The sequence below is a fragment of the Callithrix jacchus genome, chromosome 12, assembly GCF_049354715.1.
Source record: "Callithrix jacchus isolate 240 chromosome 12, calJac240_pri, whole genome shotgun sequence".
Taxonomy (NCBI): Eukaryota; Metazoa; Chordata; class Mammalia; order Primates; family Cebidae; genus Callithrix; species Callithrix jacchus.
The window spans coordinates 20,288,139-20,304,544 of NC_133513.1; the positions used below are offsets into that span (position 1 = coordinate 20,288,139).

The 16,406-nt window shown below is 38.5% G+C and overlaps 1 protein-coding gene across 3 annotated transcripts in view; it reads right to left on the reverse strand.

Moving 5' to 3' along the window:
• Window positions 1-16,406, reverse strand: part of SMG1 (SMG1 nonsense mediated mRNA decay associated PI3K related kinase) — a 113,712-nt gene that overhangs the window by 37,578 nt on the left and 59,728 nt on the right. For all 3 annotated transcript variants that reach the window (XM_078344780.1, XM_002755938.7, XM_078344781.1), the window contains 14 exons: window positions 16,165-16,307; window positions 15,824-16,025; window positions 12,614-12,723; window positions 11,799-11,946; window positions 11,261-11,420; window positions 10,412-10,532; window positions 6,845-7,093; window positions 5,713-5,997; window positions 4,478-4,622; window positions 4,227-4,365; window positions 2,227-2,457; window positions 1,946-2,123; window positions 1,218-1,379; window positions 155-372 (listed from right to left, as the gene is read on the reverse strand). In XM_078344780.1, the coding sequence (XP_078200906.1) occupies window positions 155-372; window positions 1,218-1,379; window positions 1,946-2,123; window positions 2,227-2,457; window positions 4,227-4,365; window positions 4,478-4,622; window positions 5,713-5,997; window positions 6,845-7,093; window positions 10,412-10,532; window positions 11,261-11,420; window positions 11,799-11,946; window positions 12,614-12,723; window positions 15,824-16,025; window positions 16,165-16,307 (2,491 nt within the window). The remainder of the gene's footprint in view (window positions 1-154; window positions 373-1,217; window positions 1,380-1,945; window positions 2,124-2,226; window positions 2,458-4,226; window positions 4,366-4,477; window positions 4,623-5,712; window positions 5,998-6,844; window positions 7,094-10,411; window positions 10,533-11,260; window positions 11,421-11,798; window positions 11,947-12,613; window positions 12,724-15,823; window positions 16,026-16,164; window positions 16,308-16,406) is intronic.

Here is a 16,406-nt window from a genome sequence, read left to right on the forward strand (position 1 = left end):
TCTTCAAACACTGGACTTCATAAGTTAAGTGTGTGCAATATGTGTTCATTATACAATTAGAGAACACTGACTAACGATTGTCAATACAGATTGGCAAAAGCCATTTTGATTATTCTATAAAAAATTCTTCTACACCATGCGAGTTTCTTTGTACCTGTAACACCATGGTTGGGTTTGCAGAGGACAGCTTATCTACAATTTTGCTGTAGCAATCCTGCATCATGGCTTGGTCTTCATTTAATCCACTCTTAGGTTCATCCTTAGTGCTATCCTGAGATGCAGGAGGGCTTCCTCCCTCACATTCAGAAACCAGCAATTCTTCTCCTTGAATATTGCCAAGTAAAGTTGGAATTGCAGAGGAAAATTTATTTCCTATAATGAAATAGGAGGACAAGGAATACTTTGAACATTTCTTTCATGTACATATGCTGAGTTAGGGAAAACAATGATATAGATCTATTTGACTCAAGAGCACTCATTGAACTGATTTGCCTTCCATGCATTACACTGATTAAAGACTGTGGTTATTCTGTCTTTTTATAAGTTGAGCTTTCATACTTATTAACATTATAAGCTAATGGAAGATATATGGGAGAAAGTAAGTGTCTAACAATATTCTTCAAGCTGGAGTTCAAAACTTGGTATAATATGTCCCTTTTTTTGGAAACAGGGTCTTGCTCTATATCCCAGGTTGGAGTACAGTGGCACAATTTTGGCTCACTGCAACCTGTCTGCCGGGTTCAAGCAATCCTTGTGCCTCAGTCTCCTGAACAGCTGGGACTACAGGTGTACACTACCACACTCGGCTAATTCTTTGTATTTTTAAATAGAAACGAGGCTTCACCAGGTTGGCCAGGCTGACTTCAAGTGATCCACCCACCTTAGTATCCCAAAGTGCTGGGACTATATGTGTGAGCCACCTCGCCCGGCCAAAACTTGGTATAATACCCTTCTACCAGTTACAGCTCAGTGAACCTGGCACAGTTACTCCATTTATCCACATCTTGGTGGATTATTGTCAAGACTACAGATAATGTGCAAAGCACATGTCCTGGTGCCAGATCCACAGTAATTATTCCCTCAACAAATGCTAATTATTACTAAAAAACCGACAAACTGTAACAACTCTGGAACATAAAGCTTAAAAAATTTGACCTAACAAACATTATTGGCACAATAATTTATACTTAAAGTAGCAATATTTGAATATTCTGTACCTGAAGCCTGGGATTCACTACTAAGCGATATGGTACCCACTATTGCAGGATACAATATGAGATGTGGGGAATCTTGAGCCACGCGACAGAGAAGGTTACAAATGCTTTGGCGCACATACACTTCAGGGTGGTTTAAGCGTGAGAAAAGTTGTGGAATAATTCCTTCAGGATAAGGAGAGAAAGACAGGGTTATTTAAATTTAAGAAGAAACTATCGGCATTGTAGATTGAACAGATAAAACCTGATGTGTGTCAGCATTAGTACAAATTTTAAGAGTTCAAATTTCTCCCTGTGATAATAAAGAACCATACACAATAATTCTTTATTTACAAATCTGATTAAGGTTGGTTTAGGTAGAGCACTATAATGAAAGTCCAGGGCAACTCAAAAATATTGTGGAGAAATATATCTTTTGTGAACGCCTACAAACAAGGCAGACACAGACAATTTTTATATACAGAGGGTATATAAAACCTTTTGAAAAATTTCACCACCCTCTCCAAAATTCATTTCGTATATAAAAAGCTCCTGTGTCTTTCAGCTTCCCATTTCTTGTAAAGGTGGGAAGAAAAGTCCTAGTGATGTAACAAGCAGTGCAGGGTGTCCTAGGAACTAATCTGGCTGTTCCTTCACACATTCAAATAATAAACATAAGAAAAACACTTGTTAAAATCTTATACATCCTACCGAGAAACATTTTTTCCTGAAACATTTTATGCAGGTCTCACCTCTCCATGGCGCAGTGGGTGTTGTCTCCAAGCCATGCTCCAGATACTGCCGAAGCTCGCCAGCGTGCTTCACGAGCAACCGCAGCAGGCGCAATGTGGCCATCACAATCACGTCATCAGTGCTCTGTTCTGCTCTGTGACTTAAATGCAGTCTAGGGTCATCTTCATCTAAAGGAATCTAAGAGTGAAAGATGAGGGGAATAAATAAGAAAATAATTCAGAACACTACTTCTGTTTAGTAAGGTTCCAAATGAATTTTCTTAGAACACTGTGCTACATACTTGACCAGCGTTGAGTTTAAGGAAAGTAAAGTATGCACTGCAAGAGAGTTTGTAGAGGCTGAATATTCTATCTACAACTTTCCTCCACACTTTAATAACTCCTTCAGTTGCACTTTCATCAAGTTCTGAAAGCCATGGGCAGCTTGATATTAACTGACGCCAGATAACATCAACCATGTCATCTTCTTCATTATCTTCACTCTCTGTTATCTGAAGTGTTATATCTTCATCCTGAACAGGAATTGTGCAAAAAATACTATTTTAAATACAAACTGAAAAAGGAAAAAGTATGTAATTCGACCATCATAAAAACATTCTTCTCATATATGATAAAATTATCCCACATTTAGTGTTAGACGCACTAAGTTAATGTCAGTATGCTTCTCTTTATGATGTATTTACTAATATGAAGACAATGAAGAATATAAGCTTTTAGCAAAGATTAGACTTTTCTGGGGGTTTTTTGTTCCTTAAATGCTTCCAAATTACAATACAGTATTCTGCCTGCAGAATTTTTTTTTTTTTTTCCTTGAGACGGAATATCAAGGCTGGAGTGCAAAGGCACAACCTCGGCTCACTGCAACTCTGTCTCCTGGGTTCAAGCAATTCTTATGCCACAGCCTCCTGAGTAGCTGGGATTATAGGTGCCCGCTATCATTCCCAGCTGACTTGTTATTGGCCAGGCTGGTCTCAAACTCCTAACCTAAGGTGATCCACCTGCCTTGGCGTCCCAAAGTGCTGGGATTACAGATGTGAGCCACCATGCCCAGCCTATGCTTGCAAAAAATTAAGCACAATCTGCTCAAAGTTTGAGGCTGAATGTAGACAGAACAGTAAACCTCATTCTCTTTATAGTACTGTGCATGTATCGGACACCAGCTTAGTCAGAGACTTAGATATGCTGCTATTTACAGAAAGAACTGATCGATGTAGCTTAGCCTGGCAAATAAAATCCATGCCTGTGAGGACTGCAACCAAATGATATATTGCTTCGGCATTCTAGAATTGACAGAACTCTGAGGGGAGACAGTATTAACCCTGCAGACCTAGTCCATTGTTATCAACTATGGCTACACATTAGAATCGCCCAGTAAGTTTAAATACACACAACACACACACACACACACCCTTCATTCAGAATATCTGGGAGTAAGTTTCATGCACTGGCATTTTTAAAAGCTCACAAACCAGCCAGGCACAGTGGCTCACACTTATAATCCCAGTACTTTGGGAGGCTGAGGCAGGAGGACCACCTGAGGTCAGCAGTTTGAGACCAACCTGGCCAACACTGTAAAACCTTGTCTCTACTACAAACACAAAAAAATTAGCCAGGTGTGGTGGTGCATGCCTGTAATCCCAGCTACTTGGGAGGCTGAGGCAGGAGTATTGCTTGAACCTGTGAGGTAGAGGTGGCAATGAATCAAGATTGCGCCATTGCACTCTAGCCTGGCAACAAGAGCAAAACTCTGTCTCTCAAAAACAAAACAAAACAAAAAAAGCTTCACAAGCGAGGGTGGGTTAAGAACTTAAAATTTCTGGTAAGAGCAATTAAAAGTGATTTCCACTCACTGTAAACTTCAAGTGGTTCTCCTGCCTCAGTCTCCCTAGTAGCTGGGATTATAGGCATGCACCACGATGGCCTGTCAATTTTTGTACTTTTAGTAGAGATGGGGTTTTGCCTTGTCGACCAGGCCGACCTTGGTCGGTCACTTGAACTTCCGACCTCAAGTGATCCACCCACCTGAGCCTGCCAAAGTGCTGGAATTACAGTGCCCAGCCAACTTCACCTATTTTTAACAGGAATCTAATGAAATGCCTTGATTTCTCAAAAGAAGTAAACTCTTCCTAGACAAATATAACTCATCTTAAAACGTAAAGTTTTAATTTACAACAATAACTGCCAAGCCCCATTCAATATTTAATCAAATATATATGGTCAATTTTTTCAAAATCAATGATTTGGAGTAGCAATCTTGCCCCAAGCACCATGTTTTCCTTGCCTGAATCCCCGCCGGCCGACATACAGCCTGTCCAAGAATACCATATATTCTCTCTTTCTCTTCCTCAGTTATAGTGTCTGGAAGCAGATTTTGAACTTCAGATTTTTCTCTAGGCAGCAAGCGAACACCTTCTCCCTGACTATAAAGGTAAACAAGTCATCAGCATTTTAGCTGCCAAAACTTTACCATATTAGAAGACATTTAAATATTTATTTTTCCAATGCATAAATAAACTACACATTTAAACATACCTGGCATTGTCAACCACCTTTCTGCCCCACCTATAAGCCCAGCTGGCCAACGCTGCCCAAGATTTGGCTACTTCAGGTGCCTGTACTGAAGACAGGTGATACAACTGTCCCAAAATGAAGTCAGGTTCTCCAACTCCAATATGCACTGCCATAATGGACCAAAAATAATAAAAGAACTCAACAATGTTACATTCACAAATTCCTAATTACATTCCCATTCACATTTTAGGCTTTTATCTTCAAGCAATAAAAAATTCCATAATATTACTGTACATAATTTGAATAAAGCACAAATATGAATTATGCTCTCTTAAAGGTTGATATGTTGAAATGAATTCATTATTAGTTTCCCAAGTAAGCTTAGATTATCTCCTATGGAAGACATCAATGTCTTTAATGACACTGAACATTGTCAAGTCAGGTATAAGCTGTACTGTAGAAAGTCTTGCATTATGAATCTGATTGGCTATTTCCTCATGATCAAATTGACTTTAATCATTCTGGCAAAAATAATAGGTGATGAGTACACCATTTCATTCATACAGACTCATGAGGCAAACATTTTCATTCCCTTGTTAGAGGTGAAGAAACTGTCAAATATAGTGCATTTGCAGTGATCACAAGACATATCCTTTATGAATATCAAGACCCTATCAAAATTATTAACACCAATCTAAGTAATTAAACTCTTAGGCTTCAGAACAACAAAGTTCAGGTATATTCTCATGTTTCAGCAAATAAAATCATCTCCCAAATTTTCTCTGAAATTTTAAAAACAGGGAATGGTGCCTTCCACAACAGGAAGGGTAGTTGACTGAAACAATCAACTACCCTATCTGTAAGATATCTTTCTGTTACTAGCTTATGTCAGAATGGGAACCATAAATCTTTCCATAGGTTCTGTGTTCCACCAACCAACAGGAACACAGGTAACTATTTTAAATCTTTGTTGCTCCTTCTATTGTGAGGAGAAATTTTAGATGTGATGGGTAGGATCTTATTGCCAGCAAAAACATCTAAGTCCATAAAAGCAAATCACCTTGGAATCAGAGTTCACTGACTTCCAAAATGGCATTCGATCCTTAATATGTTTTAGTTATTTCCTGACAATAAAATAAACTCAAATTCCATAGATATACTTTTTCTGGAAAATTATAGCCAGCCTAACATTATAAACTTTGAAATAGAAAAAATATTACTTCTAAAATATTTTAAAGCTAATAAAGAAACTCTACCTGTAGATTCGCTCTCAATCCGAGGATACTCCTCTTCCATTGTATTAACAGATGGCAGTTCTATTAAAGTGAGTATGTTTTTAGACAAAGTAGAGAGACCTGTGAAGTTCTGTTGATGCTGAGCTCTGTAAACCTGTTTCAGCTGTCCTGAAATTTCTTTCCATTCTGCCTGGATCCATTTAGCCAGTGTCAGAATTGACTTAGCAACTGCATATTCAGCTTTCGCAGACTTACAGAAAGATATGGCACAAGAACTTAACATTTCCATTGCATGTGTTGACTGGCCTACAGAAAACAATAAAGTCAGAACTTAGAATCTTTAAAAGCAAATGATGGAGGGAGGCACTTGGGTTAGGAAACAAACAAAAAAGCAAACAACTAACATGATTTCAGTGTAAAATAATAAACTTAAAAAAAAAAATAAAACATACAGGACCTCACCATGTTGCCCCAGGATGGTTTCAAACTCCTGGGCTCAAGCAATCCTACTGTTTTAGCCTCCCAAAGTGCTGAGATTAAGGGCATGAGCCACCATGCCCAGCCAAAACGCTAATTTTTTTTTTTTTTTTTTTTTTTTTTTTTTGAGACAGGGTTTCACTCTGTTCACCCAGGCCGGAATACACAGTAGCACAATCAGGGTTCACTGCAACTTCAACTTCCAGGCTCAAGCAATTCTCCTACCTCTGCCCCTCAAGTAGCTGGACTACAGGCATGTGCCACCAAACCCCGCTAAGTTTTTTGAGTTAAAGTATAGCTGAGGTTTAGCTCTGTTGCCCAGGCTGGTGTCTAACTCCTAGGCTCAAGCAATCCTCCCACCTTGGCCTCTTAAAGTGCTGGGATTATAGGCATAAGCACCTGGCCCAAAAAAGTAAAGTTAAAAAAAACATGTAAATTCAGTGATCAGTGACCTCTGGAAACATTTCTTACTTTAATACATTGCAACAATATTCTTTTAAAAGCACTGAATTATAAAGGTAAGTCAGTAACAAGCAACTTATTCAGGATGCAAATATTCTGCAACAGCTGGAAATGATCATCTTTCCTACTACTACCTTACGCCATACATACACAGTAACATTAATATACATATTTTTATTTTACTCGTGTATTAACCATAATTTATTTTACTAACCTGCTGTATATAGCAATTTGGTTTTTTCAATGTCAAGTTCTGGTCCCCACTTTTCATCCATCTGACCTTGAGTTGACAGTTTTTTAAAATGTTGGACTAAATCCTGTGCAGTGGTGGTCTTTCCCAGCTGAACTTCACTGCATTGTGCCAGCAGTCTTGTTGCAAGAGACACATTCCCTCGTTTTCTAGCAAATTTTGCTGCTGTTAGACCTAATTCCATGAGATGGCTTCTAATTGGAACTGTTTGTTCTGAAGAGAAGAAAATGTTTTATTAGTCCCTGATTTGTCTACCCAGATTGCATGGAAACGTGCCCAAAAAATTATTCCCGAACTATCCCTCTTCCATACTACTTCCTGAAACAAAGATAACTCATCCTCAAATCCCTAGCAGCTAGCATAGTGCTTGAGATACAATGAACAAGGTCTGCTAAATTAAATGTATACAATGAAGTAGAGCAAAGTAAAATCATTCACTTTTAACAAATTTTTTAGTTTCTGAATCTTTAGCAAAAAGCCTGGGCCAAAGGGTAGGGAAAATAGGGAAGGCTAAAGCATCCCCCACAACTTCTCTAAGTACCCTCTGCCCTTCAATTATTCTCTTGGTTTTCTTCCTACCTTGCTGAAGAATCCTTCTCAGTCTCTTTCTCTTCCAACACTCATCCATTAAACACCGGTGCTCCTTGGACTCAGTCCTAGGCTCTCTACTCTTCCCACTGCATACTGTCCCTGGACATCATCGTCTTTTCCTGTGACTTCAATTACCACAGAAATGCTGACAACCATTCAATCTTTACCCAGACCTGACAACTGATCACTTACACTCTATTTATTTCAAGAGTGCTTCCACTAATGTCCATCATGTCAAATGGAGTTCATTTTCCACCACCCTCCAAACCTCTTACTATCTTTTTCCCTTTTCCTCTTCTCAAGGAAGGGCACAGGATCAGCCTGGCTGCCTATGCAAGTACTTGGCAACTGTCATAGACTTTACCTTCAACCCTCATAACCCATTTGCTTTCTTCTTTCCCTACTGCTACCCTAGTTACCCTTTTTAGCAGAGACTTCAGCCTAACTTAGTACCTTTGTCCCCATTCTTACACTCTTCTAATCCACTCTCCAACTTGCAACTGAAATATTACACAAAGGGTAAATCTAAACCTGTAACTTCCCTGCTTAAAAGCCTCTGATGACTTCTCACTGCCATTCTGACAAATCCTCAACTCCTGAATTCAGCTCGTCACTGACGCTTTTGGGCATTCCATTCCAATCTCAATCTCATCCAGCTCCATCTCTTCCTACGCTATCTTCCTTAAGTTTCAGCTTAAATGTTACTTCCCCACAAGTCTTTTTCTGATTCCTAGGATTAAATCAGATGCCCTCATTATTGCTATTCTTTGTTGTGATTTTTGTTTGTTTGTTTGTTTTTAGAGACAGGGTGTCACTCTGTCACCCAGGCTGGAGTGCAGTGGCATGATCAGAGCTCACTGCAGCCTTCATTTCCCAGGCTCAAGCAATCCTCCCACCTCAGCCTCCTGAGCATTTGAAACTATAGACACATGCCACCACACTCAGGTGATTTTTTAAATTATTCTAGTAGAGACAGGGTCTCACTATGTTGGGTCACCATGTTTGAGGTCAGTTTTCCCTGACAGAATCTACAATCTCCTTGATCACCATTATATTCCAATGTGAAGCGTAGTACCTGGTAAAAAGCACATTTGATCAGTACTTGCTGAGTAAAGAAATAAAAACAAAGAGGAATGGAGTTCTGTCTCTGAATATAACTGCTGGTTACTGACCTTTCTTCTCAATTTAAAAACTTATGTGATATAAAAGAACTGGCTAAGTATGGTGGCTCACGTCTGTAATTCCTGTTACTAGAGAGGCTGAGGCATGAGAATCTCTTGAACCCAGAAGGTGGAGGCTGCTGTGAGCCAAGATCGTGCCACTGCACTCCAGCTTGGGCAACAGACTGAGACTCTGTCCCAAAACAAACAAACAAACAAGACTGGAAAAAAAATGAGGGTACTTGTGAAGCCATATTATACAACACACTCTGTCCCAGGACTTCTATATACCTTGTCTCATCTCTTAATCTCATATAATCCCTACAAGTATCTCACAAGTGGGGTAATCCCCATAAAAATGAAAAAGAAAGCAGTCCAGAAATTCAATGATTGGCCCTAAGATTCCTCAACTGGCAAACGTCGGGCCAATGATCCAACCCTGGGTATGTTTGGCAGTGAGAAACCATTGAGTTACAGCTGCAAATAACCACCCTGCAGTACAAGTCCCTATCTTAGCTGTCAGCTTATGTGATATTTAACACTCAAATTTACTTAGCAACATTAGCTATCATATTTTAACTAAAACTCCACAGCATTCTGACAACTTTTCTGTTTTACAGCAATAAACGGTTAGCATCCCTTTGACATATAAATTTTTTTTTTTTTTTGAGACGGAGTTTCGCTCTTGTTACCCAGGCTAGAGTACAATGGCACGATCTCAGCTCACCGCAACCTCTGCCTCCTGGGTTCAAGCAATTCTCCTGCCTCAGCTTCTCAAGTAGCTGGGACTACAGGCGTGCGCCACCATGCCCAGCTAATTTTTGTATTTTTAGTAGAGACTGGTTTTCACCATGTTGACCAGGAGGGTGTCAATCTCTTGGCCTTGTGATCCACCCGCCTCGGCCTCCCAAAGTGCTGGGATTATAGGCGTGAGCCACCGCGCCCGGCCTGACATATAAATATTTATACAAATGGTAATTCTCTAGCCATTCATTTGGAGTATATAAAACTCAATATTCATAGTATATTTTATGTGACAAAGAACTTATGTTCAGAACACAAAAACAAGTCTTATGCCTTTATTAAAAATAGGTGAAGAATTTGAATGAACATTTGAAAACTAAAATATACAATACCTGCTATGCAAATGAAAATATAATCATCATTATTAATCATCAGGAAAATGTAAATAAACCTATGAGATATCACTACATACTCCAGTGATTAAACTTCTTTGAAAGTTAAGCCATGTAACCCAACAATTTTACTCACAGGCATTCACTCAAGAGAAAGACAAATAAACGTCCACTCACAGACTTGCACATGATGTTGAGAGCAGCTTTATACTTAACAGCCCAATTTGGAAAAAAAAAAAAAAAAAACCCAAATCTATCAAAGGATGAAGGGAGAAATAAACTGGTATACACGTACAATAGAACACTACTCAATAATAAAAAGAACTGTATTCCTGATACATGCAACACAGGTGAACCTTAAAAATATTATGCTAAGCAAGAGAAGCCAAGCACAAGAGAATATGTTGTTAGGATTTCACGTACATCAAACTTCAGTAAAGACAAGTCTAATCTATAGTGACAGAAGGGTCAAATGAGGAACCTTTGGGGATAAGATGTTCTGTATCTTGATTGTATCAGTGTTCATACAAGTGAATACATGTTAGAACACATCAAACCATACACTTAGAATGTGTAATATATACCTCAATAAAGAAAATTTTTAAAAAATCTTTCATTTTCTCTTAAGAAAAAAAACCACTTACCTTTAATTTTCTCCAACAACTGATTCTGGTACATAGTATACCTTAATGCCTGCATCCATGGCCTCACATCATGCTGTTTACATGAACGTAAAGCTTCACTGAAGAGCGGAATAAGACAGTCCTGACAGGAAAAAAAACAAGATTACTTAACGTAAAACAGGCTCTTGATGTATTTGCAGATACACAGCAAGTCTTAAGTCTAAGACTGCAACATAGTTTGGCTACTTCAGATTGATTGGTTTTATCTATTACACTATACCCTTACGTCACTTATCTTCTACTCATGAGAGGCAAGCACACAGTAAGTGAAAACATTTTGCTTTGAAGAGGAATTTTCTTCAGAATATTAAGTCTAATTTATCAATATACTTAATAAAGCACACTACCAAAAAAATCGCAGCACATTTACTATAAAGCAGACTGCTAAAGTGCAGAAAAACATTACAACTAAAGCTTTATAATGAGGTTCTCAAAGATCATCATTCCTTTGGAGGCCCCAATCTCTGAATTTTACCCCATTTGGAATGAGGAGGAAAGATCTTTGTTTGTAGCAAATCTAAAATTTACATAATCTGCTTAAAGGAACTATCCTTTACACACACCACCTTCCACCCCAAAAATAGAAGAGAAAAATTAGCAATTTGCCATTCTTGAGATTATCTCAGGTCGTTCCATCTGCCCCACGTACTTCTCAAATCAAAGTCTGTCTGAAAACAACATGTTAGATTCCTGGATTTACTAGCTTGTCCAACTAAAAATCCTATTTCGAAAAACTCAAAAAATAAGGTCTTTGTTCTACAATAGTGGCCATTAATAGTCATAAGAATATGCTTGTAAAAATATACAGACCTCTGTTGAAAGTCTATTAGAAACTGTGTTCTCCAGAGCAGATGAGCAATATAGCTGCAAGGTACTTAGAACTGGCAAAGACTGTGAAACTGTTAAAGTAGAAAGTCTCAGAGGTCCAATAGCGATGCGGGATGTCTGCTTCAAGTACTTTACCACATTTCTGAAACAAAATGTTTGCTGTCAATTAATTAATGAAAATTGTCAACTCACAACCATTGAAGGAATAAAGCAATTGATAAGATGCTATCAAACTGGTGCATCCAAAGTTAGGGGGAAGAGGAGCAGCCTACTCTATAATAAAATGCTATTAGCAAGTCAAGACATTTGCTTTCGAGAATTTTTTACATTTTATTTCATTTAAACCTCAGTATACGTTGGCAAGAAGCATTCATATGTCATATGACTTCTACAACTAAAATGAAGCTATCAGCACTAGAATTTAGTAATCTAGTAACTCTCCTTCCAGCCCTCTTCACCCCATATATGTTTATCATATGATATATACAATGTACATTTACCTCCCCAAGATTAAACTTACTCTGTTATAGATTGCCACTTCTGATCTTGTTCTACAGGGTTTAAAGCAGTTGCCAAACAAACAGAACTTCTCAACAATTGAACTTCAATGGATTTCTGAAGTTCCCTTGGATCTGGACTTAACATATTAGGAAGCAGTTTTTTCATGTCTACAGAAGTTAAATAAGATGTCATTAAGTTAACATTCTTTTATTATACAATTTTTATTTATATCTGGCAGTAGTAAAAAATAATCACCAATGAATTATCTCCTTTCATATTTAAGTTAAGACAGCTAAATACTATAAGCATTACTGAGAGCTATATAAAAATCATTACTTCATACAAACTTACTGTATCTCAGACCCCTAAAAAGCAGTTGCCTTCAAAGGCTCAAAAATCAGTAAGTCATCCTACTATTTAAGGAGCAAATCTAGACCTACATTAGCAAATCTTGCTCAATCCAGAATATTCATTAAACTTTTAAATAACATTCTATAAAGTGTTCCATTTGTGATACAGAACTTAGTAAGCCATATCAAGATGAAAATCAAGAAAAATATTTAGCTGAAACACTACTCTGTCCTTTGTCAAACAAAATGGCTAGATAAATCTCAAAGTATTAATGTAGCCATTTTTTTATTTGACTTAATTTTAACTGCTTTTCATTTGCCAAATCAAACATAAATAGGGCAGCCCTAAATGCATTGCTCCACATGGGATTCTGCCCCCAAAAATGTAAAATAACTTCCAGATTTTCCAGTAAAATATATACTAAGCCAAACATTTTAAGCAACTTATCCATTAAAATAATTTTAAAATTATTTTCTCAAATACCTATTTTTTCTTTTGATCCTCCAGCAAGTAGATTGATATTTTCTCCTGGTAACAATTCTAACTGCTCGGTACATTCAACAAATTCTCCAGACTCAAAACTGCTTAATGATCTGTAATTAAAATATTGGTTAGCTTGTATTCCTAATGTAGCCTGTGGAACCATTTAAAAAATAATAATAATGAAAATTCTAGAAAGAAAGTATACAGCATTTTTCTGACAAAATTCCTTCCACAAGGATACCACCATTTTGGTTTTGGTTTTTATGTGGAAGGTGTGACTACCATCTTAATTAGCACTCAAACTGGGGTAGAGAACCAGAAAGCCACAGGTACAGACATTCGGTGTCTCCTTCCTGTTTTCGTGTGTCGCAGCCTGTTCTCTTTAGAGCCTAACACAGTAACAGTAGACCTCTGCAGGGCAACTTTGACTCCCAGTTCTCTCCAAGCTGCCAGTGAGCTCCCTGCACAGTCTCACTCCCAACCTACAGCAAGAGCCCTTGCAGCTCTCCTAGCATCACAATCCTGTATCTCAGTCCTGGCTTCTTTCACCACTGGCATCTCTCTCTCTCTCCCTTTTTCACCTACTTCTTTTTTGAAAAAATTATTCTCTTTCATATTCTTAAAGATAAAAAATAATGACACCTCTGAAATTCTTTCCTGCAGTCCTGCAACGACAATGCCAGGAAGACAGGCCCCATCTTACCAGCTCTATGCTGCTCCTTTCAGATCCCTCACCCTGCCCCCATTTCCATGTCAGGGGCTCTCCAGCCAGGAAGAAAACACTGTCTCTCTCTCTCTCTCTTTTCCATCTTTGCCTGTCCTTCTCGCTGTGTCACTTCCCTTACAACTCAGCCTGAAGCCAGTGCTGGAAAAGCACATTACCTGAATTATCCTGTGCCTGGTTCTACCTGGATCAGTGCAACCACTGGCTTTTCACTGGCTTCACAGAGGGAGCCTTGAGTACTGGGCACTGATGAACTGCTGCCAACATATTCATCATTTTGCCATTAAAAGCTCCTGAGTCTTCTCCAGTGGCAGGTTCCCCAAGTCCCCGCTATGTTCTACAATGTCCTATGCTTTCAGCTAACATCTGAGTCCTCAGGGAAAAAAAAAAAAAAAACCACAGGCTTTAATTTTCTCTACCCTTACCTCCAAACCACCATACACTGCCCTCCAAAAATCTGTCTATAGCATCTTTGACTGTTTTCCTTGAGGCACAGAAAAGGTAAGGTCCAGTTAATCTCCTGTTTCTTCAACCTATGCTTTCTAGTGGCTCCTTGGCCAAAAGAACATAATTTCTTCAACATCTAAAACAAACATCTATTTCCCTCCAGCAACAGCTTCCTATCCTCGAGTTAAAAAAAAAAACTCGCTGACCAAGTAACTTACTTTAAGCTTTTCATTTTCAAATTTCTCTGTCACTCAATATTATTCAATCTAACTTCTTCTGTCTCTCTCTAACTCTTTTTCCTTATAATACCTAAAGCATCTGACAAGGCTGACTACTCCCATCTGGATGTCCTATATCTAGGGCACTTCCCTCCTCAATGTCCCTGTGTTTTTTTTCCAATGGCTTTTCCTCCTATTCTTTCACAAAAATGCTAAACTAGGATTCTGACCCATGGCTTCTTTCCTCTTCACTCACTATTCTCCAGAGGCTTATCTCTGGTTTGGTGGCTTACACGGCTCTAGAGTATAGAGACTGAAAAGGAAAAAGGGCCTTTTCTGTGTGCTAATCATCTGGAAATCTCTCAAGCTTAGACTTTATCCTTAGTTCCAAATCAGATTCTTAACAGCTTACCCAACAATCTCATCTGCACATTTCATTAGAAACCTTAAACATGCCTTGTTCTTCTCTGTGTGCTCCTGCTCCAATTAATAGCATTGTTTCTTCTCCCTTTACCATTACCCCCACAAATCAATGGTTTCCATTCATCCACATTTGCCCCCACCTGTTTCTTCACCATACCTCCAATTCCAGTCTCTTCACCATAGCAGAATGAACCACCAAGTCAGATCACAACACATCTCTGCTGACATCCCACCTAAACTTTTGATCTTACTAGAGTAATAGCCAAAGTTTTTCTCAGTTCCTAGCTACTTCTCTGCCTTTATATTCTAGGTGCTCCTAACCACACAGACCTCCCAGCTATTTCCAGAACACTCCAAGCCCATCATTCGTACATCAGGTATGGGCCCAAAGGGCATCCTGATGGGCATGCCTTGACCTTGTATCTTCCCTCCCAAGAAAGTCACTTTACCTAACTGCTTTCCTTATGGCATAAAAAATGTAAGTGAGGCGGGTGGATCACGAGGTCAAGATATCGAGACCATCCTGGTCAACATGGTGAAACCCCGTCTGTACTAAAACTACATAAAATTAGCTGGGCATGGTGGCGCGTGCCTGTAATCCCAGCTACTCGGGAGGCAGAGGCAGGAGAATTGCCTGAACCCAGGAGGCGGAGGTTGCAGTGAGCCGAGATCGCGCCACTGCACTCCAGCCTGGGTAACAAGAGCGAAACTCTGTCTCAAAAAAAAAAAAAAAAAATATGTAAGTGAGGTCCAATTAATCCTTCTATCAATGTTCTTTGTCTAATCTTTGCTCTAAAAGGTTGGAATTTGCGTCTGTTTTATGTGCTGCCTGGAATGTAGTACTCGTTCAATGAAGCAATTACACATTAACCCATTTAGTAGAAGGCGAGGGTATCAGACAGTCTAATGACCTTTATCTTCCCAGCCAAGTGTCTGCAATAGAATGCTCAATTTTGAATTACAGAATTAACAAAAGCACAGAGGAATGAGAATAAAGTTTAATTTACAGATGTTCACAAATTCCTCATTAGAATAAATGTTTTTTATATATTCAGACCTAATTTAGAAACAAAGCTACCAAATGTGATTCTTTTTAAAGCAATACAAATTTTTCTTTATATTCATTCTGGCATTACCTTTAAATTGTAGTAAGGTTTTAGAATGACAGGTTCTGAGAATTAATACCAAATGGCTATCTCAGCAGCCTGTTTCCCATTATGCAAACACCTTCCTCATCTCTGATGTCAGTTTCCTGTTGTTATTTTCATAATGGCAGTCAATTAGAAATATAACCATTTTATATTACTACATATGACCAACTTTATATTTTTTTGCCATAGAGAAAGACATCATAGTTACTGGAAATTTTGTTTTATAATTGGAAAAACAAAGCCTTACTTTATATAGTTGAAGTCAGCTTTCAGGTTGAGGGACGTGCTACTGGTACTCTTTTTCAAGTCATGGATAGCATTCTGCCATTCCTGCACAGCAGCCCAATCAGCAATTGAGATGTAGCACTCACATGCTTTATTTCCTAAATAATTTATAACCTCAGGGGAAGATTCAGTTGGTTTGGACAACACAGTTTTCCTGGATTCACCTGAAAATATTTTATAAAATAAAAAGAGAAATTCACATCAATTAGAAATACTTCAAAGAGCAAAGAAACCTGAAAATAAGACCATCAGTGCAATATCTTACTACAACTTTTGCTTTATTTAAAAATACTGAATGCTTACCGTTCAGAGAATGTTTCGGGCTGGCACTGTTACGCCCAGCATTGGCTAAGGTGAGCACAGATTTGTCAAAGCTGGAGATGCAGCAATCAACACCTGTCATGGCACACAGGTGTTCCTGGTACTCCACAGAGGCCTTTTCAAACCTGAAAAGCAAATTGAAGTAGTCTTATTTACGTATTTACTTATTTTTTGAGACAAAGTCTCGCTGTCACCCAGGCTGGAGGGCAGTGGCATGATCACAG